Source organism: Pempheris klunzingeri, chromosome 19 (assembly GCF_042242105.1).
Source record: "Pempheris klunzingeri isolate RE-2024b chromosome 19, fPemKlu1.hap1, whole genome shotgun sequence".
NCBI classification, from domain to species: domain Eukaryota; kingdom Metazoa; phylum Chordata; class Actinopteri; order Acropomatiformes; family Pempheridae; genus Pempheris; species Pempheris klunzingeri.
In genome coordinates, this window is record NC_092030.1 from 15,119,904 (window position 1) to 15,145,316 (window position 25,413).

Here is a 25,413-nt window from a genome sequence, read left to right on the forward strand (position 1 = left end):
AAGCATGACAAATGATTTCTTCTTCTTCTTCTTCTTCTTCTTCTTCTTCTATTTTGAATAAATAATAAATCCTAAACTGGGTGCACCAGACATAAGACTGTACAGAGCAGATACTAAATCACCACTGACTACCCCTTTGTTTGGGCTGGTTTGGGCAATTTTAATTTAAGAAATTTGGAGTTTGTTTGAAGTTTTGTTTGCTTAACCTCTATTATCGATTTTGGCATTTCAAAGTGGAGCCCCTTACCAAAATATACTAATATTTTTCGGGGTTTATGGTTACTTCTACACAGATTTCATGATTAAACCTTGAGCTCCCGAAATAAGATTTATTATTAAACCAGAATCCTACATTTACTTGTAACTCTACATGAGATGTCATACATTTTCCCCACCTCAAAAATACTCTGATCAGGTTATTTAAATTGGTTTTAAGCATAGATTTCAGACATTGTTTGGCTTGACAGGAATTGATCAAATGGTTATATTGTTATTGTAACATGTATATAATGTAATGTAGAGTTTTAGAAATACTGAAGTCATGAGTCCGCATATCACAACCCCTGAACCCCTGCTGAAGCCTGAATCCATTTATAGTTTAAGAACTCAAATTTATTGAGTCACAAAACACTGGATTACCTAAATACCTACCACGTATGTAGCTTTGAAAGTTTGCTATGAAGTTGTATATGCCTGTAAATGCGTAGAGGAGGCAAGCATCCCTCTCACCACCAGAGAGCATTATAGTACAATAAAACTGGTATCTGTGAAACCTTTTAATCAACCTGACATCACAGATTCATAGTGGCAGCATGGAATAAAGGGAGTTAGTTAGTTAGTAGTTTATACTTTATTGTTTAGGCTGGCTGGAGATGAATTTCATGAAATAAATCAGAGCTGTGAATAACAGATGTCAGTGCTCAGTGTCAGTTATGGTGAGTGGGACAAGTCACAGTGATGCAGGTTAGTGATATTATAAAAGCAGAAGCTACGGGGGGCAAGTCAGCGCACAGTCAGTTTTGAACTGTAGGGGGCAGCAATACGTAGTTACTACGTCAAGCCTGCCGAAACCTCAAAGGAAAGAAGAACAATTCTCGCGAGAGTTACCGGCATCAGCCAGTACAGATATGTCCGCGGCTGTTTGTGCTAACCAGCGGTCCTAAAGTAACTTATCGTGCAGAAGTTGCTCGTCAGTGATGAAGGACATTGCGTAGATTTGAACATGTAAGGCCATTGCTTTACATAATTACCGCTATCACATGAGAATTTTTGACTATTTAAGAAGTAACGGAGAAGCTGCCCTGTAGCTAGCATGCTGCCTTTAGCCTCGCACTGTAGTTAGCCTCGTCTGGGACAACCTGAACAACATTTTTTATTGAGACTTTACCCAGAGTCAAATTTCTCCTTACAGTTAGCTAACAATGAAGTGCCACTATGAAATCTTGGGTGTGAAACGAGACGCAGGAGACGACGATTTGAAGAAAGCTTATCGTAAATTGGCATTGAAATGGCATCCAGGTAAGTTGTGTTGGAAACCTAAGGAGTTATTTAGTATGATTACAATATGACAGCGGACAAGTACTTCATTTAAAAAAGGTAACATTTCTGAATTCACTCATAGTAAGTGTGATGATGATGTAGTAAGTACATTATTTGTCTCAGAAATGCAGTGGAAGTGTTGCATTTTTGTGAAATTAATTAACTAAAAGTAAGCGCCCACTTTTGAAATCACAGTTGTTTGCAATACTTTGTTACACATTCATTACATAGTGTTTATTTACTGAGCTCTTCAGGCTCCCCTGGGTGACCTAACTTGCCTTTGAAACAAACTTAAGTGCTCGTGTGTTCATTCTCCTTTCAGGTTTTTCATTCTTGCATCAGCATATAATGCTGTAATCACGAGCCTTACGAAGCTGCCTGTAAAGCTTTTGTTAAAATGTTTCGCTCTTCACTTCAACAACAGCGATGGTTTTCATTCCAGATAAGAACTTGGACAATGCTGAGGATGCGGCGGAGCAGTTCAAGCTGATTCAGGCAGCTTATGATGTCCTGAGTGATCCACAGGAGAGAGCTTGGTGCTTACAAATATATGAAGTTTTTCCTGACTCACTATATCTTCATTTATTTATGTAGAAACATTGTGGGTCGAAGATGTCTGAGTTTGATACCCTTGTTGTCTTTTGTGTAACAGGTATGACAATCACAGAGAGGCTCTGCTGAAAGGAGGATTGAGTGGTGATTATGAAGATGATAGCATTGACCTGCTGCAGTACTTCACAGTCACCTGCTACTCTGGTTACGGCGACGACGAGAAGGTTAGTGATCGTGGTCCTGCGTGCAAAGATCATGTTGCTCACTGCTCACAAACAGTCAGAGCAAACTTTCACACAGGTCTGTTCTGTCTTCTTCTTCACACAAGGAAAATGCTAATACACACAAGATTTCTATCTGCCAGAGAAACATCTCTTAACCATCATTTTGTGCAGGATGAATCAATTACGCTACCATATGATATTTGGTCACCAGTCACCCACAGGGCTGACACATAGGGACAGACAACCATTCACCCTCACACTCACATCTACAATTTGTGACCAACCTGCATATCTGTGGACTGTGGGAGGAAGCAGGAGTACTTGGAGAAAACCCATGCATGTCTGTCTTGATGAGGGAGGAAAAGAAAAAGCTTTTAAGGTTTTAGGAGGTACTTAAAGCTTTTAAAGCCATATTTTTCTTTAATAGAATTCTTTTAGGAAGTACTGTTGCTCAAATGTTAATTCTTACAGGTTTACCCACTATAAGCATAGAGATAAGTGTGACTGACCTATGAAAAAATCCTATAAATGGATCTCAAAACATATACTACAACATACTGCAAAATGTCATTGGATGTCTACTGATTTAAAAAAAGTTGGTATAACCCAGGAGCTCTGGCACCACGCAACTAAATAACAGATCAGGCTGTCTGTCCTTGTTGGATGAGTGTACAAGTAAGAGGAAAGTGTGATAACATTATCAAAAGACAGATAAAGGCCGATGACAACATTTACATCAGCTGCAGTACTGTGGGCCCCTTTTTTCAGTATGCAAGAACACACAGTGACCGCACCAAAACCTCACAAGATTTGAAGAAACCAAGGTGTAATATTTTGATCTAAATTCCAAATTCTATGTTTGGCATTGAGCCACTACAGTCCACCACCTTAACGATAGCTCATCTTGTTCAGGTTGGTATTGGCAGCTTCATCCCTCTGCAATGTGGGGACAGAAATTCTTTGTGCTTCTCAGAACATTTATTTGCTCATCTATCATTCCCTCTTCTTCTCATCCACTCGCCCTCCATAGGGCTTTTACACAGTCTACAGGAATCTCTTTGAGTCCATTGTTAAGGAGGAGATGGAGCAGATGGGCAGGGTGGAAGATGAGGAAGAGGAAGAGGAGTTTCCTCCCTTTGGAGACTCTCAGAGCGAATATGACACCGTAAGCCAGCCCCACATTTAAAACGCTTGTCTTGAGGATGTTCCTCTGTTGTTGATTATGTAAGAGTTCTTTGTATAAGTCACATGAATAAAATAGTAAGCAAGTCATTTTTCTGTGCTACTAAAAGAAGAATTAACAAGATTAAAATATCAATAGTGAATAGAACCAGTTGAGATTTTTAGCTGTACTAATTAGTCTCTATTTCCATGTTACAGGTAGTGCACGTGTTTTATGGCTACTGGCAGAGCTTCTGCACCCGTAAAAACTTTGCCTGGAAGGAGGAGTATGATACAAGGCAGGCCTCCAACCGCTGGGAGAAAAGGGCCATGGAGAAGGAGAACAAGAAGACCAGAGAGAAGGCTCGAAAGGAGCGCAACGAGCTTGTGCGACAACTAGTGGCTTTTGTTCGCAAGCGTGACCGCCGTGTTCAGGCCCACAGGAAGCTGGTGGAGGAGCAGAACGCCGAGAAGATCAAGAAGATGGAGGAGCTGAGGCGGAAGCAGAAGCTTAGCCAGGCCAAGTAAGTAGCAGTTGGGACATTTGTTTTTCTCCGTTTCAAGCTCAGACTCATAATGTGCTGCCGTGTGTCCACCCAAGATTGGCAGAGGAGTACAAGGAGCAGAGCTGGGCGGCCATGTCTGAACTGGAGAAGGAGCTGCAGCAGATAGAGGCTCAGTACGGAGAGGAGTTTGGAGATGCATCAGAGAGTGAGGAAGAAGAGCTGGATGTGGACACAAGGGAGAAGAACAGTGAAGAGGGGGGTCAGTGACGCAACCTTAATTTATATTTCTGTATTAAGAGGTTCTGTCTCTGTTTTGTAACATTGTGCTGTATAAATTATTATTATTATTATTAGTATTATTATTATTACAGTGATACAAAATGGGAAATTCAAGAATTGTGAGTGTTTAACACTGACTGCTGTCTTTATACATAGTAAAACACTGGCAAGCCAATGATGTCAGTAATTCCCACAGATTTTTATTGACAAGTAAAGTTAAATAGAGGTTAATTGTCATTGAGGTATAAAGTACTCACGTGTGCGTGTGATGTGTGTAATTTAAAAAAAAAGCGTAAATATTCTTTCACAGATGCAGAGCAGGCTGATGGAGATGAATTGACAATTGACTACTATGACGATCTGTACTGCCCCGCCTGTGACAAATCCTTCAAATCAGATAAAGCGTGAGTGACCTTCCTCCCAGCCCACCTACCTGCTGTCTTGTGGACCTACATGCTAATTCACTCTGCTAAGCTATGAATGATTTTAGCAGTGTTAGTCAGCACAGGGTTTGAATGTAGTGATGCATCAACCTACTTGGTGCTGTTGAAGCTTTTGTTTGCGCATTTCTTACTCTTTACTCCGTGGCAGTGTACACCACACACAAACTGCACCATTCATTGCTGAGAGTTTAAATCCTTAGTTTACCTTCTCCATGAAGGAATGTTAATGATTATTTTTAATGATTTTGTAGATACTTGTCGCTGATAATTATCCATTTTGTCTCTGTTCATTTAGCCTGTTTCCTTTTCTCTCGACAGTATGAAAAACCACGAAAAATCCAAAAAGCACCGGGAGATGGTGGCGTTACTGCGGCAACAGCTGCAGGAAGAAGAGGATTCACTCGGTTTGAACGTGGATGGAAACCTGGGAAGAGAGGAGGAAAATGAGCAGGAGGATGACGAGGAGGAAGAAGATGAGCAGGAAGACAAGCCAAGGCAAAAGTATGTATTTGGATGTGATAATAGACAAAAACGTACTTTTCACCTGCTTGTCAGAGTGGTTAGAACTTGGTGATGCATCCCAACTTTATACAGTTTCTTATTTGGCTCTGCTGACATTTCACTTTTCACCTACACAGGCTGTCCAAAAAGCAGAAGAGGAAAAAGAAGCAACAGAAAGTAGTACATGTGAGTAATATATTTTATTTCTTTCAGTGGTTGTGTCAGGCTTCATACTCTAAATGCCTGTAAAGTGAATCTTTCTTTGAATCCTTCTCTGTTCTCTTTTTCTGATCATTGATCCTCAATGGCAGAGTGCACAGGGGGAGGAAGATGAAAAACCAACGATGACCGCCTGCGAGGAAGATGCCCCCGAGAAGTCGGCAGATCCTACAGCTACGGAAAAGCAGGATGATCTCCCTCCCACGGAAGTCAAGAGGTCAGTTCAATTTTTTTGCCACCTTCAGATGTGTGAAGTTTTCCTCATGACATCAGACACAGTCACTGTCTGGTTCTCCGGATTTGTTCAAAAGCGAGCTTTTCGATGGTTTTAGTGATGCCGTGATTTAAGCCATGTTGAGCCATGAAACTTGGCTATTTTATGCTAAGGGGCATCAAAACATTTGACTTGGACAGTAAGGACTGATTATACTCCCCAAGGCAAGCCACTTAGCTACAATAAGTGCATTGATTCATTATTTTGGCCACTTGGGGGCAGCAGAAAACAACAACATCAGGCCCAACATTGACCCTGTGTTTAAATATGCAGGTGTCTAGCTTGCTCCACTATGTTCACAAGTTTAGAGACAAAGCTTAACTTTGTCTGTTTGCTGTTTGGGGCTGGGCAGATAATCTACATTTGGTATATTAGAGTGTTTTTGCTGGATAAAGCTACCTGTTGGACACGATCATGACGAGAACATTATATCATGACAGCTGTGAGCAGGACTAGCAAGACCCAACTCTGTGTGATAACTAGGAGATTCAATGTTTAAGTCCTGAATTCAGTTATGCAGGACACTGCGAGTTATTTGATATTTGGGATATTTGATGTTTTCCTTTCAGTTTAGAATTTGAATTTTATTTGTTACTGAAATGTTGTCTCAGCAGCTCTGGGAAGATGAAGGGAAAGAAGGGAGGAGGAAAAGACAACCCGAAGAATGTAAAATCAAACACAGGAGGAGAACAGTTACCTGAGGTTTGTGCAGTAAAACCCAGAGTTTACGAGGATTTTATGTGATTTGTAATTATCCATCAACCATCTAATATTATTTATAGTTACAAATCTTTTTAGTGTAACAGCATCCATTTTTGCTTAACTGTCCCTTTAAGCTATCAAAAATCATTCCTTTTAAAAGGGCATTTACTGTAAGACAATTGTCCATACTCATATTAGTAAATCTCTTTAAATACTAAACCCTTATTTCCACCTCCAGAAGGAAGTGAGCCTTCGCTGTGTCACCTGTAACAACGAGTTCCCCACAAGAAACAAGTTGTTCGACCATTTGAAGACCAGCGGACACGCATCCGTCCTCTCAAACGCTTCAAACAGCACCATGAGCAAAAGCAAAAAAGACAAGAGGAAGAACAGATAACACAGCTTTGATGTGGGCTGGTGAACCTGAACTGAGTCAACAGGGACACAGGAAAGACGCTCTGAGAAGTCTCCCAACTAAAAAAAAAAAACCTTTGAAAGTTGACTTTAATGGACTGGAGTTGCTGTCGGAGAGCCAGCAGATTTTTTTTTTTTTTTTTAATTTCGCAATCATAGTTTGTGAGACAACTGTGTATTTAGGAAAGATTTAAACTGGCCAGTTTGAGTCTTCCACATTATGAGCAGTTTTTCTGTACCTTTCCCAGTAACTTAATCACATTCTCTTAACTGATAAACCAGTGGAGGGAAACCATACAGGAAGTGACAGGATACTCCTTTTATCCCTGTTATCCGATCCCTGTCATGAATTCATCTGTAGTGGTATTGCTGCATCCTAAAAATAAAAGTGATACTGCATGTTGGTAGTTATTTTTTTTGAACTCTGGAATGATTTGCATTAATGCCTCAAGTAACATGTCTAACAATAAACAACTGTATATGTGATATGTCTCTACAAAACATGAACCTGTGCCTTTTTTGTATGTTTTATTCGTGAGACAATATGGCATGTTTAAGCAAAGATGTAAAAGCACAAATGGGATCGTAAGTTATCTAGAAAGATGTGCATACGATTTATTTTTTCCTCATTAGAATACTGGTGTTTGCTTAGTGCATTGACTAATAAGAGTCCTCACTGTAAAAGAAAGATCATAGTTAAGTTCCCTTTTACAAATGACACACAGTCTTCCACAGAATGGTAAAAATGATGAACAATTAAAATTTTTAGATTACAAAAAAAAAAAAACGATTTTGAAATTGCAGTTCCATGCTGAGTGGGTTTCCAGGTTCGGAGCTACTCCTCTGACCCATTCATTTTCTGTCCATATAGTTATGGATGGCCTTGTTAAAAACTGCAAGGAAGAAATCCACATCCTCCTTTGTGATGCACATGGGGGGTTGGATGCGGAAGGTCTGAAGTGGTGCGAAAAACCAGAGGTACAGAATACCAGGTAAATATGTTATCAATTCAAGTGCCTCACTCTGTGTCACATACTAAAGGTAGAGCAAGTACTCAAGACATTTCCAGCACATATGTTATATAGTGCAGATGGAAGTATTCATAAGATGGGTAAAATGGTAAAAGTAGATATCAGTGTAAAGCACAACATTTAGAATTGACTACACAACAGTAGACATACTGTCTCATGGATTGAAAACCGTCATGATCTCAACAACTGAGGGAGGGGCGACTTCAAGGTAAGTGCTGTTACCTGTCCATAGACTCCTCCTTTCCCTATCAGGACCCCCATGTCCTTTATGTCCTCAAAGAGCTCACTCATCGCCTCAGGAGGCAGCGGCTCTCTGCTGGCCTGTGGGTGACAGAGAGGAAGCGAAATGGGAGGATGTGGCTGGATGTGTTATATAAATGATATTCAAAAAAACTCAATGCTGTGACCACCAATTATCCGCTTTTGTCAAAGAAACTAGCCACTTGTGATAAATGGCCTGACGGTTAATCCTTTTGTGAAAGGGATTAGAAATTAGGTGTAGGAATTGCTGATGGAACAGTTATGAACAGAGTTATTATATTTTTGTATCATTCACTAGATTTTATTTTTGACTTTTGCTCTCTATTCAGTTCAATTCTAACCTTGGTGATGAACGCTGCCAAATTATACAATCTAGCAAAGGGAAAATCCCACAAAGCACAAGAAAACTGCATTAGTAAAGAAGAAGCTAGACCCTAACCCAAAATGACTTCACAAGCTAGTTCTATTCAACATCTTCCAGATTTAACAAAGAAAAAAGATCACATCAGAACTTTTTTTTGTTCTCCATTACAGATGGGCACTGTTGCTCGGGCTAATGGTTAATTGAGGCGCTGCTGAATCCATGCCAGGAGGCACTCCACAGACACATGTGAGGAGAGGTGAGTGTCACTTCTGTTACAAACTCAGTACCTTGTCTTTGACCATTTCCACGCCGACCTGCAGGCCTTTTCCACGGACATCACCGATAATCTCATGGTTGTCTCTGAGTTTTGCCAGTTCTGTCATCAGATAGGTGCCCACATTAAGACAGTTCTGCTGTATGCCGTCTTCTTTGATAGTCTGTTGGAAAAAAAAAACGGAAATCACATTCAATCAAATAATTTTTGTATTACTAAGGCAAGGTCACACCAGAAAAGGGTAATGTTGTGACTATAGTTGTTGAAGTGCTGTAGTTGGTGATCTAACCACAATCCACTCAGTCACAATAGCTGTCTGAACTCCTCTATTTTCAAAATGTCAGAAATACTCCTTTTCTTCTCCGCCGCGAGGGTCTTTGTTTGATTGACAGAAGCTGGCAGGCTAAGCCCCAGCAGGGGACAAGAGTCATGGGCAGACACTGTTTTGTTAGTATTTCTACAGATAAATATGAACATACAGGGCCCCCAAAATATACAATATACATTTCTACCTTTCAGATTTTTTTTCCACATACAGGATGTGATTTACAGAGTGAATATGTGGGCTGTAGCAGAGAATAACTTCAAACATTAAAAATGAGTTATATTTCAGTCTGCTTGATTATGCACTTTTCAACCTCAGCTTAGAGGAAATGTAAAACTGGATTTTAATGAACTAATGAATGCTAATGAGCAAGACTGATGTGGGAGGAGAAGATTCGTTCTTACATCGAGCACTGATGAAGCAACGGCACAAGCGAGCGGACTTCCTCCGAAGGTGTTGAAGTGGGAGGCCTTAACGAAAGAAGCTGCAATTTCTGGAAAGCACATGAATAAAACTTACAACTCATCTCAGCGCTGCCTCAAAACTAAAATCCCAGCCAAAAATATACTTTCTCACACCTTATTGAATTACAAATGATCTGTGGACATATCAAAGTGTTTTCATGTTGGGGCTCTGTCAGTGAAGTCTGAATCAGAATCAGGAGTAATTGTGCATCTAAAGGTTGATTACTATTACAGCTTGTTACCACAAGAAATAATTCAAGGACCAACCTGTGATCATATATCCAGTCACACAAATGGACATATTCTTCTGCATTCTACATTCTTACAGTATTATCTCACCTGGTGTTGTAACAACAGCTCCCATTGGGAATCCGTTACCAATACCCTTCGCCATCGTAACCATATCAGGAATGACATCATGACCCTGGAAACCCCAGAAGTGGCTTCCTGTTCGCCCAAATCCAGTCTGGACCTGTCAGGAACAAAGCAAGAAAGTATCTTAATATTGTTTTAATTCAAATTTCATGATATATTGTAAGCATCAGTGCTGAAAAGAAAAAAAAAAGCACTACCAAGTCGGTTGCTATCACAAATTTTACATTTTACATTTACCTTTAAAGCCTTATAAAAGAGGCCAAATGTACCTGAACTTTGCCTTGTGTGCTTTATTTTTGAATACAACACAACTTTATGTGTATCTAACCTCATCAGCAATGCAGACCCCTCCTCTCTCTCTCACAAGCTTGTAAGCCTCCTTTAAGTAGTTTTTAGGGTACTGCACAGCTCCTCCCATTCCCTGTGCAAGAAGAAACACTTTCACAACTCACAGTCACATCTTAATTAACACAAGCAGTCACAGTGAAGAATGAAGGTTGTACATGAGTGGCACCATAACCAAGGAATTCATGTTTTTATTTGTAAATATAACATCCTTGATATACAATCACGTTACGTTAACAGAGTATACTACCTGAATTGGTTCTCCAAAGAAAGCAGCAATTCGACTTGGGACACTGGTAGCAAGTGTCTCTTTGAGCTGTCCAATGTATTGCTCATTTGCCATGCAATGACCTGTGGGATCAAATCAAATTCTTTTGGTGACAAATGAACATGTATTAATGCAATATGTCCAAAGTAGTGCCGATCGCTTTACCCCACTTAAGTCCGAACAATTATTTAACGAATTAGCTTCATTTCTTTACATTCAGTTGTAGTGACGAGTCTCTCACAATACCAAACACAGTTCTATGTTGAAGCCTAGTGCCTAACTAAAATGTGTTGCATCGTGGGATTTTAATAATCGAGAACAGGCACGTTCTGAAAGGTCTCTAGTATTTAGTTCTAATGAAACAATTTGGCTCCATGGAATGAAGTTTGTCTGATTTCAAATATCTTTGTAAATATTCTGTATTCTATATTAAGATAATGCCGTTCCCACTATATAAAATTGGACCTCACCACTACAACTACCCCTGTGTGCCTTGTATTATACTGTATACTGATTATATGTTAAAGCACAACAGATGTGTTGTCCATGTAAATAGTCATGCAGATATGCTTACATATTGATTATTTCCAGGGAGACTCTATGAGACACAAGCATAACATGCAGCTAAAATTCCTGAAACTTTTAGGTGTAAACAATTTAAAAGAGACTCTGAAATTTGTCTGATTTTAAGGATTCAAATCGACCCGTGTTTCCTGCATGACTTTCAAGCAGATTTCTAAAAAAGTAACTGCTGTCAAAACATCAGGTAATTTAAGTAAAATACAATCCTGTTGTAGCTGAACTTACTGTAACTACATCAGTCTGTAGAAACACTGCAGAAGAATTTGTGATGCTTACTTCTGCAAGCAATGGTGGTGAGTTTTCCTGCTCATGAGAGCAGCAGGAGAGATAACCTTGAGTGTGTTGAGCCAATGGTGCATGTGTTTGGGTACCTTGGGCACAGCTACACTCTCTGATGGTCTGCACAGGAGAGTCCCTGCAGTGGCTTCCTCCCCACGGACCTCTGAACACATCAGGACACACTGCCTGTTTATTGGGCGGAAACCTAGTCAGCTGGATCGACCTGACATCAACAGTCACTCATAAGTAATGCAGCACGAGGAAATCATCATGAAACTAGGAATGCTGCCACAGCATTAAACCGTTAACTAGCTTGTTTAACAATAATTCTAAGCAAATTTTGACAACAGTTAGCTAGATAGTAAGCTGCATAGATAGTTTCATAAGGGGTGGCGTTGTGTGTTTGGGCTTTTATTTTCTGATGATGTGTGTAGCAGAATGGATGGAGCAAATGATTCATTGGCATCAACTCTTTGAGAGATTGAGAGATGCTGGCCTTGTGACCTTTGCCATACACTCTTTTTTTTAACCATGAAATAAAATCTATACTGTCCTCTAGAGATGTTCAGCACACATTTATATGACTCACACAGCACATTTTTAAAATGAACTGGCTATACTGAATCACTAGTCACTGAACAAATCAGTAGCTTTTAGCAGATCCTCTCACTGGTGACTGAGAGCACCTATGTCAGCTCAGCCACGGACTTCCTCTTTAAAAACGTAGTAAAAGACAGTGAACGCCACACAAATGTCAGTATCTGACATAGGCATGTATTGTTGACACTGAAATGCAATAACGGATACATACATTTGTGCAGCCTGAACCAGTGGCGACGGGGTATTTATATGGTGAGTTAGATGTCAGGCCCATGGTCTGCTGAGTGCCACCGTGGTATGACCCTCTGGAAGACAAACAAACAATCAGAAACATTTTAATATCTAAAGCAAGCTAATAAAAATAACATTTCTACCTGAAAGTGATGATGTCAAAGTTTCCTGTGTGAAGCCGTGCCATCAACATAGCCAGGTCATTGGCCTCTGAGCCGCTGTTGGTCAGATATATCACCTGGACAGGGAAATACAGGGAAAGACATTTTAATTACAGCCTACATGTCTATTCAGGCTCCTGCCCTCAGGTGATCCAATCCATCACAGTACCTTAAGAGGATCCGGTAAGTAGGACGCTAGTTTCTCACAATACTCATGTAGAGAAGGGTGGACGTAGATGTTTGTAGTATGACACAGCGTCTTCAGTTGCCTCTCTGTGGCTGCTGTCACCTTCCTGCACCCACAGATGTCAGGCATCAGACACAAGGCCACCAATGACTGATTATTACAAACTGTATATCAGAATAAAACGTGCCACGTGTGTGCGACACAGCAAAAGAATAAGGACTTTACGGGTTGCAGTGGCCCACACTGACAGTAGCCACACCAGCAAACAGATCCAGATATCGTCTGCCGTCCACATCCCACAGCCACTGCATGTGTCCCTGGTGGATGAACATTGGTTTCTTATAGTAGGTAATCTTCATGGTCATGGGGTTGCAATTCTGCCTGCGGATCTGCATCATCCGCTCCTTGGACATACCCTGAATAGGCATAAACACACAGGAGAAGAATTACAGTATAGGAGAGGAATGACCTTTTTTTTTTCTCGAATGCTCAGGACAGACTTTCTTAATGAGATATAGGTTGTGTGTGTTTTTGGTTTTGAGCCATTACTGAATACAGAGCCCAACAATGACAGATAGGCACTGTCTAGATGCCATATCATTCTTACCTTGTATTCCTCTGGTTTGAAATTGCATGAGGGCATCTCTGGGAGGTCTGCAGGACGGTATTTCAAAGCTGATTTCTGACATACTGCACCTGTGAAAAGATTTTGATTGAATTTCAGAAAGTGAGGTAAATGAGAATGTTTAGTTTTTTCCTCTGTGAAGCCTGACTGTGACTTCTATCTGACACGTGTTACAATTTGCCTTTACATTTGTCAAGTCTTGAAACGAATTTTTCTTTTTAAGTCAACCGTATATTGTAGTAATTTATTTCTAAGAAATTACTATTTCTAATCAGATCGAGTTGCAAATTCTCAATTGCAAATTCCCGTTCGACGTTGCATTACAATCATCAATGTGGGCAATAATTCAGAGATCTGGAACCAGGCTACTTATTATCTACGGAAAAATCATTGTGGGTGTATCATCTCTTGTTTACGCGACACTGTAAATTATCTGGTAAATATTCAATCCAATTAAATCCTGGTTGACAATTTAACTACATTAACTTCACATTATGCAGCGTCAGAAAAGCTACACTTCCTGTTTTTCTTATTGTAATGTCAGTTGGAAGTGGTGTGGCAAATGTAACATGTATATTATTGAATAAAATGCAGTGCTGTTCTCCCCTGGAGAAACATTTAATTTGAGCACAGAAAAGCGGAGAATATCTACAAGTCTATATAGCATGTTTTGACTCTCACTGTGCTCTGTTCAGTTAAACACTGATGTTTCAAATTAGGTAGTATTTTACTGTAATGTTTGCAGAATTGTATCTTTGAAACATCATCTGCTGTTTTTGAATAGCAGTGAATAGATTACCTAGTGTGGTGCAACAGTTTCTACTCTCATCTAATTCAATGTTTATAATTAATTCAATGATTAATTTAATGGTCATCTGAATCTCTACATTTACTATGACAAACATATACAGGCCGTGTAAGCATCAGCAACAACAAATGATGCTTTTTGTTCATCTCCATGGTAACTCACCACATCCTAGGTGAAATTTGGCCGAACCAGGTGAACAGACGGACTGTCCCGTGAGACCTGCACAGCGGCCCCTTAGACAGGATACAACTTTATACATGTTGAGCAGGTACAGAGGGCACACAGCGATCCTCCTCCCCTCACTGTCACTGACACTGAGCAGCAGACTTACTTCAGGCTTTTCTTTTTCTACAGAGTCACAAGGATGGGTGGACACTGCGCAGCCAATAGTTCCCTGATTCCACCAAACTACAATGATTTCTCTGTAAGGTCACATAGGTAAATATATAACCAGTGGCATCTGCTCACTACAGTTCCACAACATGCTCGCTGAATGGGCGATTAATTTACAAAGAAGGCTACATAGTAGTAGTATGGGGTGAAAAAAAACCCACCATTTTATTCTATTTCCCACGAACTAATGAAGGGTTGAGGCTTGAGATGGGTGTGCGTATTGTAAAACAGATCATTTCTTGTTCAGGAAATGCCATGCGTGTTCTTAAAGGCTATTTTATTTCTTATCATTACTCGGCTTTGTGGAATATTTGATTCCGATTGATGTGCTTATTTAGCCTGATGCAGCCAACTATATATGTGGGAGTACTCTGTCTGTCACAATGTCTTCATCTTCCATTCCCTTAACAGATGAGAGCGGCTATTTGTAGAAAATGGCTCTCATATCTGGTTAGTATTAACAATATTTTAGGCGAAATGTAGTTAAACAGCTACAAACATTTTGACTTATGCATCCTTTTTTTTTTTTTTTTCATCTGACATACAGTATATGTCAGAATCTCCTGAACACTCCACTTCACTTTGAGTTGAGTACTTGTCTCAGAACATTGTCTCTACATTCTCACTGCTAATGTGAAATAACACAAGCTTATGTAAGAACAGTTCTGAACGTAATGGTCTAATGTGTAGTTTTTTTGCAAAGATGAAAAAGATCTCTTCTCATTTTGTAATGACTCAGTAAACCAGGTTTGGAGACACACATCTCCGAGACCAGACAGGTAAAATTAAATGTTGAGCTTTACTTGAAGTCAGGTGAAAGTTATCTAACTAAGGAGCAAGCAAAGGTGACTAACAAACAGACAATCAGGGGTCCTAACAGGCAGCGAAAAAGGATGGATTTCTAAGTAGTGAGCTCATAAGACGATCTTGCAGGGTAACAGGGGTTACTGCAGGACAGGAGGGAGTGTCAGGATCTGAAATAACAGAGGAGTTAATATATGGCAAAAGGCTGAGAGTATAGTAAATGTGACACAAAAATCAGGCTGATGTGACAAGAATCAAGTCCTTGAATGCCCTGGATCGAGCCCAGTGTTTTTAAACCTTGGACTTGTTGCTATAGTCTGGAAGACATGGCTGAGACAGATAAGACAGAACCAGTACACTCCATTTGGTGTGTCTTTGGGTTATGCATTTCACCCAGCACATTTCAGTGCGTCATGGAGTGCTTGTTTGTCAGTCACTACTCTTATTTGGACAATGTGATCCTCTTTCGTACAGTAGAACAGTTAGAGGAAGTTCTCTCTTTGCTGAATATGCAAAGCTTAGAAGTAAATCTCTCAAAGTGTGAAGCAAGTGAGCATTTGACAAAATATTTTCTGTGGCGTCTACTAAAGGAATTATAGATTTATTGTTGTATTTTCCAAGCGTAAGGACTGTTTTCAATAACTGTAATTGCTCATGCAGATTTTCTGGAAGTCATTTGTGTTGGAGATGGATGTGAGCGATGGGGGTTTAGAAGGAGCTCTTTCCCAACAGTATGAGGGCAAGTTAAAATCCATAGTTTTGCTGGAGGGAGTCTTAAACCTACTGAAAACTGTAGCTCTATGAAGGCTGTCAGGTGGGTTTTGCAGCATCTGAAACTGAACGGAATAGCGGTCAGCTCATCCCTGTACAGTGTTCACAGACAATAACCCGTTAGGCCATTTGGGGACTGAGAAACTAGGCACTATGGAATTGATCTGCTTTTAATCTAGAACCAAGAGAAAGGGATAATCTTGTCATAAGATTACGAGATGACAGGATTAAAAACATAATTAAAGCCATAGCTGCTTTCAACTTCTGTGCTGCAAATAGGTAGACCCTTTAAAATGATAACCTGCAGGGGGCAGTGTGAAAAATGTGTAACAGCACAAATGGTTGGTCGTCAGGCTCACAGATTTATTATTATTCTGTTCACGTCTACTATGAGCAGCAAAACATGTGTTCATAAATTACAACAATCATACAACATTACATCCAAGCATGATTCAGCAGATCCAAAAAGAGCAAAAGGAACTTCATCAGTGTCAGTTGTTAGAAACACACTGACTGAAATTATTTTCATTAATGAGGTAGGTTAAGTGTATTAAGTCTTCTAATTGCAACATAGTTTAAAAAGTTGTTATGCAAAGGCAGTTAGTCTCCGTCAAAAGGACAAAATGATTGATACTTCTGAGTAGGTTTCCAGGTTTGGTCCTTGGCACTGAGCAATCCAGCTGACCTTTATCTGACTTTCATCTTCTTTCCATGTAGTTGTGGATGCACTTACTAAAAACAGCCAGGAAGAAATCTGCATCTTCCATCGTGATGCACATGGGGGGTTTGATGCGAAAAGTCTTAAGTGATAAGAAGAAGAGAAAACAAGGTGTGAATTATTATGGCAATATAGTGTTACAGTTACTAACACATACCCCCTATTCAATGTTTTACTTCTAGTATAATAATCAATATGCAACAATTACATGAAATACCTGCAGTATTTTATTTTCTAAAGCCAGTAAAAGCAACCTGCTGTGACTTTCATTATAAATAACCGATAAAATAACACCAAAACTGTTCGGTTAGAGTGGTAAGTGATGAGCAGAGATGAGTCAGAGTCAAGCCACTGCCAAAAGCATCATGGCTCTTTGTTGATCCAGGGTGAAAAAATAAATCTGTTTTTAAAATGCCATGCAAACACTTTTATTTCACTTGCTTACCATGTTTGGCAGCTTTATGACGTAGGTGCCAAACATGCTGATGCATCTAAAAAAAAATAAACTGCCAAGAGGGACAGAAGGTGAGAGCTGTTACCTGTCCATAGACTCCTCCTTTCCCTATCAGGACTCCCATGTCCTTGATGTCCTCAAAGATCTCACTCATTGCCTCTGAGGACAGCGGATCTCTGCTGGCCTGTGGATGATAGAGGATGTGAAAGGTTGAATGAGGCTAGATCTGTTACAGTGGCCATCGTTTGTTCAGTAACTAACAGTTTGAACACTGTCCAAATGCTTGCGTCCAATGATGATCCTATTCTGACCCATGCACCTAACCTGCCATTGCTAATTGTTTTGAGAGGCCGGTCCGTGCATTAGATTTCCACTATTAGTCAACGACATCTGTAATTTCCTGGCTAATTGTAGCTGTTGTGTAAAAAGAAGACAGTTCACACACGACAGTGTCCTCAAGGGATTATTTGTGCTTGTGGTCAATGATTAACAAATTTGAAATATAAACAGTTGTGAGATTCAACATTTCTCCAGTTTGAGTCAACATATCATTAATGGTGTGAACAGGAGTAAAAAGAAAGATCCAGTAACATCTAAAGGGTGTGGACAAGGTCATAATTCTTTTTTGTTACTGAAACTGTCATGAGAGATGTTTTATACACTTTTGAGGCTGTAGTTTGTAGTTTTAGGCTGACTTACTTTCAGCCAGTCTTGGTGTGTGTCCACATTTGACTGCTATTCCTTCTTGTCACTGCATTAGCTATGATTAACATACATTGTGAGATCATGACTCTTTTCTACTTTTAGATGATTTTGTGGCTCACAAACCAGAACCTCTAGTAGAGAGCACTTAACATGTTAGCGAGGCCACAATCTAATTAATGACAAAATACTAACACTGACAAATTATTATTGCCCCAAAAATGTGTGAGTTGATTCAATAGTCTGTGTCAAAACTTTGTATCAACTGCCGTGCATCTGTCTCATTTTATCAGAAGTTTCTGCAGTGGTTCCTTCCTTTGCTGGCTCTTTTCAAACACAATATCTGCCATTAAACTCAGAATAAAAAACACGTCTGTAGTACTTGTACTGCAGCTGAGATTGTTTTGTTCACAATTACAGATGGTCACTGCTGCTCAGGCTAATGGTTAACTGGGGCACTGCTGAACCATGCCCCCGAGAGGCACAGCATAGGCACACACGTTGTTCAAGCATGTGAGGAGAGGTGAGTGTCACTTCTGTTACAAACTCAGTACCTTGTCTTTGACCATTTCCACACCGATCTGCAGGCCTTTTCCACGGACATCACCGATAATCTCATACTTGTCTCTGAGTTTTGCCAGTTCTGTCATCAGATAGGTGCCCACATTAAGACTGATCTCCTGTGCGCCATCTTCTTTGATAGTCTGTTAGTAAAAATGTGTGAATCAGGTTTGAATTGTAAGTCATTGTGCTTTGGTGACTATGAAGTTTTAGTGTTCAGAGGCTGCTAATAATAATGCAAAAATACATTGATATTTGATCAAATGAACAGGACTCATGTACAATGAGAAAATGAGTTCTTACATCAAGCACTGATGAAGCAACGGCACAAGCCACAGGATTTCCTCCAAAGGTGTTGAAGTGAACTCCTTTGGCAAAGGAGGCCGCGATATCTGGAAAACACATCAATAAACAAGCTAACACCTCCATCCACTGCTGCTTCAAATTAAAACTTCAACTAAAAATATATTTCCCGAGACTACATGTGTGCACATAGTGTTTTCATCTTGGTCTCTCTACCTTTATAAAAATGCCACCCAGTAGGAAACAGTGGGGTCTTTGAGTGAGGTTCATGAGAGCTATAGCAACTAGCTACCTCAACAAAGAACACAAGCAACAACTTGTGATCGCACATTCAGTCACAGATATGGATCTGCTTGTTAAACCCGTCACACCAGCTCAAAAAAATCCTGTCAGCGTGATGCCATTTTCTCAGAGCACAATTAAATCCCAGTACAAGTCTCACAGGTCTCCAGTGTTGTTGCGTTAATGCTGTCGGTACCTGAACATTGGTGTGTTCATGATAACTTGTGCATTTTGATACAACATGTCCTTTTTGTCTTCCAGAGAACCTGGCAACCTTCAGGGTTAAGTGGTGAGTCAGCCTGAGCATCTATAATTTTGTTCCCCCACATATATTCAATGGAAATGAACTCATGTACAAGTAAAGGTACAAAATGTACAGTCAGATGGTGATAACTTGCCTACAAATGCTTTTTTTACATATGAAGCTGCTTCATCCCTACCTGGGAAACCAGGCAGAGGGTGACTCATCAGTTCTGACGTATTTTGCCAATTTAATAGCGGAAATAATGAAGGACAATGCACTATGCATGCTCTTTATAACTGTATTATTCACATACAAGATGTGATTTTTTTTTACATGTGATTATTTTAAAACAAGATTTTTATGTCTTACAGTATTATCTCACCTGGTGTTGTAACAACAGCTCCCATTGGAAATCCGTTACCAATACCCTTCGCCATTGTAACCATATCAGGAATGACATCATGACCTTGGAAACCCCAGAAATGGCTTCCTGTTCGCCCAAATCCTGTTTGGACCTGTCAGGTGCAAATCAAATTAAGTCAATTTGCTAAAGAGATGGAAACAAATTATTATATGGTGTTTTGCTTTATATATTTAATTCAAACATTTGATCTGAAATCGCTTACAGTAACTATATGCATTCACCATATTCTCCAATCATATTCAGCACTACAAGAATATGTATATTTTTTCAGATATGGAGTTTCTTTACTTCCACTTTACAGTGGATCTGTTCAGTTCAGTGAGTGAACTGTAATGAACGTAGTATTTTTGTACAAATCAATACAGTTTACAGTCATTGTAAAAAGAAAATATATCTAAAAACATTGAAAATGCATAAATGTGTATCTAACCTCATCAGCAATGCAGATCCCTCCTCTCTCTCTTACAAGTTTGTAAGCCTCCTTGAGGTAGTTTTTAGGGTACTGCACAGCTCCTCCGACTCCCTATACAAATCACACTCAGTCACATCCCACATTGCCATTAAGTTTGATTATTAAAAGCACTCGTTACACTGAACATAACGAAACAATGAACATGGGAGGCATACTAACAAAGGAGTCATTTGCTTACTAATATTATTGTACACATTCATGACAAATAGACCATAATGTTAATATTCAATGCGGCAATGCAACAGATCAGAGGTGCAAAAGCATTTACAACATGTTGACTCTAAGACTGTATTTCTTGTAATGCTCTACAGCAGAATATACTACCTGAATTGGTTCTCCAAAGAAAGCAGCAATTCGACTTGGGACACTGGTAGCAAATGTCTCTTTGAGCTGTCCAATGTATTGTTCATTTGCCATGCAATGACCTGTGGGACCAGACAAAGAGAAGTCCTTTATTCCACACTAGTGGACATTAGCATTTGTACACAAATGGGAAAATTCCAAATCAATTTGCTCATACAAAATCTACAGTATGGTCCGGGCAATTATTCGATATATTATTCTTTATCCACCATAAAATAACATCATGAGAAAATTCTCATTACTACCTGGTTCATAGTCATTGAATGATGAGTTAAAGCTCATCACAATCAGTCACAGTGTGAGGTGCTAGACACATTTTTTGAGAAAGGGTTGCTATTTGATTAATATTGACATTATAATTCCTGAGAGATGAATGGGGCAAATGATCAACAGTAGGAGACTTTGAACTTTATACATGCAGTTCAAAATAATTCTTAGGGTCACAGCTGACCTGCTTTACCCTTATAACTTTTATTTTACTTTTAGATTTTATGGAAAGAAATACAGTTGGTCATATGATATGTTCAAATATGCATCCCTTTTAGATGTCTCTACAGAAACACAAAACTTTGCAAACACTTTTTCACCTTGATTTCCTTTGAGAGAACACTCTCAAAAGTCAAGCTTTCACTCTAACAAAATATGTCTACCTGTAAATACACATGCAATTAAAAAGAAACAAAGTACAAACAATCTCCAGCATGACACATTTTTCTCACTGTGCATGAAAACAACACATTCATTGAAAGTAAGGTTAATGTTTTGTAGGAATGTTGAAAAAGAGAACTTAATGCTTAATCTCACAGGTTGTGTTTTTCTCCATTTATGAGAGCAGTGGGAGTGTGATGAGCCATGGGTGCATGTGTTTGGGTACCTTGGGCACAGCTACACTCTCTGATGGTCTGCACTGGAGAGTCCCTGCAGTGGCTTCCTCCCCACGGACCTCTGAACACATCAGGACACATGGTCTGTTTATTGGGCAGAAACCTAGTCAGCTGGATCGACCTGACATCAACAGTCACTCATAAGAAATGCAGCACCCTTTTTTGAACAACACAGCTCCCCCTCCGTCATCTGTGACATGTTTATTTTTCATACATGCATCTTTCCAATTATATCACTATATCATATATTCATTTTCATTATCAAATTGATATTATAATGTGCATCATCAGTTGGATGCTTTTCTTATGATACGCCATTGTAATAGATTCATGCATACATACATTTGTGCAGCCTAAACCGTTAGCGATGGGGTATTTATATGCTGCATTGGAAGTAAGACCCATGGTCTGTGGGCTTCCACCATGGTATGATCCTCTGGAAGAGAAAAATCATCAGTATCTGAAACGGTCATATTCACAAAGTATACTTTTTCATATTCATACTGAGCAGGAGCTGAAATCATCAACCTTGTAACCTGTTGTTTACTCAAATTGTGAGCTTTTGCCATTAATGCTTCATAAGAGCATCTATTTTTGTACAAACAGAATCTTGAATTAATAAGGGCAAACAACCACAAAACAAATACAAATGTAAGCACTGCCTGTGAATTTTAGTCTTTAGCCTTATAAAACTGTAATGCTACTTACTCTTACATAATGTAATTTTTGAAGCATTGCTATTGGGTTGACACAAAGACGATTTCTGCATTTTCATATACTTTTTAAGTAATTGAAATGAAGCACATAAGCATGTCTCTCTCTGTTGATAATTCGTAAAAAGACTTGTACCTGAAAGTGATGATGTCAAAGTTTCCTGTGTGAAGTCGTGCCATCAACATAGCCAGGTCATTGGCCTCTGAGCCACTGTTGGTCAGATATATCACCTGGACAGGGAAATACAGACCAGCAGACATTTTAATTACAGCCTACATTCAGGCTCCTGCCCTCAGGTGATCAAAATGAAAATAGCCACTAATGTACCTTAAGAGGATCTGGGAAGTAGGAAGCTAGTTTCTCACAATACTCATGTAGAGGAGGATACACGTAGATGTTTGTAGTATGCCACAGTCTCTTCAACTGCTGCTCTGCAGCTGCTGTTACTTTCCTGTGCCCACAGATGTCAGGAATCACATATAAGATCACCAGTGTTTTTCTTTTTATTATGAACTATATACACAGCAAAGAAAAAAAGGACCTTACGGGTGGCAGTGGCCCACACTGACAGTAGCCACACCAGCAAACAGATCCAGATACCTCCTCCCGTCCACATCCCACAGCCACTGCATGTGTCCCTGGTGGATGAACACTGGTTTCTTATAGTAGGTAACCTTCATGATCATGGGGTTGCAATTCTGCTTGCGGATCTCCATCATGCGCTCCTTGGGCATACCCTGAATAGATATGAATACACAGGACAGGAGTTACAGAACAGGAGAGTGTTTCAGAGAGCTGGAGCCTGTAACTGTGCTTGAGAAAATGCCACTGTAAGTGACATTGACAATTATTGCACCAGTATGTTTATATAGTTCTCACCTTGTAGTCCTCTGGTTTGAAATTGCATGGGGGCATATCTGGGATATCTGTCGGAGGGTTTTTGAAGGCTGATTTCTGACATACTGCACCTGCAAAATGATTACAGGTCATATTCATACAACGAGGTAAAAGAGAAAGAGATTCTTTGAGGAGCTCCATGAACTGACCTTTCATTTTTACCCATAGATCTTACAATTCATCTTTCTCTCTACTTTCTTCTGCTATCTACAGACAGACGCACATTAGATATATATCTTTAAATTAGTGTTGATGCTTTTATTGTTTTCTTGACATTCAGAACTGGCTGAATTCTGAATGTCTGGCTGACATTCTAACCCCCAAGTTCACCTTAGACCACACATTGTGCAACACAGGATACAGTGCTGCTTGTTTATCATTGGTTATAAAATGTTAGATAGATGGACCTCTGGTCTGGCTGTAAAACAGTCACAGAAAGAAGTATTTGACTTGTAAACAGCATGAACTAAACAGCGTGAGCTTTAAATATTCCCTTTTCCTGTGCAGCCTCAATTTAACCAGTCCAGGTGACATAATATGGTTTTAAGTATTGCATTTTAACATCTTCTGCTCCAACTTACTTTGATGTCAGTTTTATATAGCAGTGAATAGTGTGCTGCACTGATTACTACTGTTAACCTACAAACAGTTGCCAATTTATTAGATACACCTAACTAGCTAAAACTAATACAGTCCGATACAACAGCCCTGCAATAAATATTTAATTCATGAAGGTTATAATAAAACTTTTGTTGAATTCAACTGCACAGATCCATTTTGGAGGTTGGAGTTTGTGGTGCTGTTGAACTATACTGCTTTATACAGAGAGCAATTTCTGTTAGTTACCCTCATTGATATAAATGGAGTGGACACAATAAAAGAAACACTTGTCAGTATAACACAATACAATTCAACAGCATACAGTCAAATCAAAACCTCAATAAAACAGTTTCTACAAAGGCTTAACATTATAAACAGTGGGATAGCTCTTCTACTAAAGTATAGTTTTACCATACTTAGTAAGTAGTATTTCAATTCTATGCTACTTTATAATTCTACTTCACCACAGGTCACAGGGAAACAATGTACTCCAGCTTACTAGTTACTAGAAAAATGTTGATTTTACAAACAAACGTGATCACTTTCTAAAGTATGATAGTTTAAATGTGCTTCACCTCCACCAGCTGTAACATTAAAATGCTGCTCATATGTTAAAGCAATAATAGTTTAATACTTAACTTAGGTTTATACTTCAAATATATTTTGCTGTAATGCTTCTGTAACAGTATGTTTACTTAAATACATGAGTACTTCTCCCACCACCAATTCTAAACTTCATGTTGGTAGGATTCATTACAAAACTAAGACACTGTTCATTTCCGTTTATAGCTGACGGACGTCAAGATAACTGTGGATTTATTTACATTAATTTGGGCTAAAACTGGGCAATTTGTCACATTAAGTTACATTAGTTAAAACCAGTCGAGTTTTGCTGATTTAAAGAATTATTAGCTAAATCTTATGACAAGGCTAACTTAAATACACCCCGTGTAAAGGTTGCATTAGCAGCACTTACAGATAATAACTAACTAGCTAACTCTAGATTTTGTTTGTCTCCATGGTAACTCACCACTTGCCAAGTGGAATTTGGCCGAACTTAGCCGAGAGAAGGGCTGTCCTGTTAAAACTGCACAGCGGCCATTGAGGCGGGATAAAGCTTTCTGCATGTTGAGCAGATACAGAGGGGACACAGCTATCCTACTAAATTCCAACTAATGCAAGCAGACTCACCTCAAGCTTTTCACTCTCTGAAGTTTCCGGGACTGGCGCTGCCCCCTCCACTGCTACGTCACACGATGCGTGAGCACGTACACAAGTAAACAAGGCGTCATCATAGGCCTACACACTCTCTTCATAATACAGAGGTGAGAAGTAACTAAGAACATTTACTTAAGTATCGTACTAAAGCACAAGTTTGAGGTACTTGAACTTTACTTGAGTATTTCCATTTTTCTGTTACTTCTTTGTAATTCTACTCCACCTCAGAGGCAAATGGTTTACTTTACACAACGTATCTGATCGATTTAGTTAGCAATGACATGAACGATTCAGATTAACAATGTAAAATATGATCAATAATCAACAGCAACAAGAATGCAACCATTTAGTTAATATATAACACTTAAGTTATATCAATTATAATACCTAGAGGAGAATATCATTTTTCTACATGTGTTTTGTGTTTTGAGGACTGAGTCTGTAGAATTAGAAACTTATTGATCACAGGTCAGCATGCTTTGTTCCACATTATTGATAATTACACACAGTTAATAATAACAGGGATGTAATTATCAATATACTAGTAGCCACAAAATACTGATCAACATCCCACGAGTGTATATTGTAAATTTATTATAAGCATGATTTTACGAC

The 25,413-nt window shown here is 39.3% G+C and overlaps 3 protein-coding genes across 5 annotated transcripts; 1 reads left to right on the forward strand and 2 right to left on the reverse strand.

The window, feature by feature from the left end:
* The first annotated feature begins 1,121 nt into the window (after positions 1–1,121).
* dnajc21 (DnaJ heat shock protein family (Hsp40) member C21) lies at positions 1,122–7,309 on the forward strand. Of its 3 annotated transcripts, none has more exons than XM_070850093.1 (12): positions 1,122–1,518; positions 1,982–2,075; positions 2,192–2,315; positions 3,346–3,480; positions 3,696–4,000; positions 4,078–4,241; positions 4,572–4,665; positions 5,023–5,205; positions 5,343–5,391; positions 5,517–5,641; positions 6,310–6,400; positions 6,639–7,309. In XM_070850093.1, exons 1-12 carry the CDS (start codon positions 1,422–1,424, stop codon positions 6,795–6,797), a joined length of 1,620 nt encoding a protein of 539 aa, XP_070706194.1. In that variant the 5' UTR covers positions 1,122–1,421; the 3' UTR covers positions 6,798–7,309. The 3 variants fall into 3 exon arrangements, with proteins under 3 accessions (XP_070706194.1, XP_070706196.1, XP_070706195.1); XM_070850095.1 differs by having other exon boundaries at positions 6,642–7,309; XM_070850094.1 differs by having other exon boundaries at positions 6,313–6,400.
* On the reverse strand, positions 7,305–14,309 carry LOC139218510 (alanine--glyoxylate aminotransferase 2, mitochondrial-like). The gene is made up of 14 exons (XM_070850097.1): positions 14,157–14,309; positions 13,169–13,257; positions 12,787–12,977; positions 12,544–12,667; positions 12,357–12,451; positions 12,194–12,287; positions 11,475–11,568; positions 10,504–10,604; positions 10,237–10,329; positions 9,873–10,005; positions 9,474–9,562; positions 8,758–8,907; positions 8,068–8,166; positions 7,305–7,768 (listed from the first exon to the last, which is right to left on the reverse strand). The coding sequence occupies exons 1-14, from the start codon at positions 14,251–14,253 to the stop codon at positions 7,667–7,669; spliced, it is 1,551 nt and encodes a 516-aa protein (XP_070706198.1). The 5' UTR covers positions 14,254–14,309; the 3' UTR covers positions 7,305–7,666.
* A 1,981-nt stretch (positions 14,310–16,290) lies between these two features.
* Positions 16,291–24,844, reverse strand: LOC139218511 (alanine--glyoxylate aminotransferase 2, mitochondrial-like). The gene is made up of 14 exons (XM_070850098.1): positions 24,611–24,844; positions 22,963–23,051; positions 22,630–22,820; positions 22,411–22,534; positions 22,219–22,313; positions 21,712–21,805; positions 21,360–21,453; positions 20,447–20,547; positions 20,081–20,173; positions 19,609–19,741; positions 18,701–18,789; positions 18,391–18,540; positions 17,220–17,318; positions 16,291–16,762 (listed from the first exon to the last, which is right to left on the reverse strand). The coding sequence occupies exons 1-14, from the start codon at positions 24,705–24,707 to the stop codon at positions 16,661–16,663; spliced, it is 1,551 nt and encodes a 516-aa protein (XP_070706199.1). The 5' UTR covers positions 24,708–24,844; the 3' UTR covers positions 16,291–16,660.
* Between the last annotated feature and the right edge of the window lie 569 nt (positions 24,845–25,413).

Bases quoted from the DNA above. Each gene is read 5' to 3' on its own strand.
- LOC139218510 (XM_070850097.1), bottom strand. From the start codon at position 14,253: ATGTATAAAGTTGTATCCTGTCTAAGGGGCCGCTGTGCAGGTCTCACG. The intron at 9,563-9,872 runs GTGAGATAATAC...TGTGCTTTCCAG, and splicing joins AGCTGTTGTTACAACACCAG to AAATTGCAGCTTCTTTCGTT. The intron at 8,167-8,757 runs GTACTGAGTTTG...TGTCACCCACAG, and splicing joins TGGAAATGGTCAAAGACAAG to GCCAGCAGAGAGCCGCTGCC.
- LOC139218511 (XM_070850098.1), bottom strand. From the start codon at position 24,707: ATGCAGAAAGCTTTATCCCGCCTCAATGGCCGCTGTGCAGTTTTAACA. The intron at 22,314-22,410 runs GTACATTAGTGG...TTCCCTGTCCAG, and splicing joins ACTTCCCAGATCCTCTTAAG to GTGATATATCTGACCAACAG. The intron at 18,790-19,608 runs GTGAGATAATAC...TGTGTTTTCCAG, and splicing joins AGCTGTTGTTACAACACCAG to ATATCGCGGCCTCCTTTGCC.
- dnajc21 (XM_070850093.1), top strand. From the start codon at position 1,422: ATGAAGTGCCACTATGAAATCTTGGGTGTGAAACGAGACGCAGGAGAC. The intron at 5,642-6,309 runs GTCAGTTCAATT...ATGTTGTCTCAG, and splicing joins CCTCCCACGGAAGTCAAGAG to CAGCTCTGGGAAGATGAAGG. The intron at 6,401-6,638 runs GTTTGTGCAGTA...TTCCACCTCCAG, and splicing joins GAGGAGAACAGTTACCTGAG to AAGGAAGTGAGCCTTCGCTG.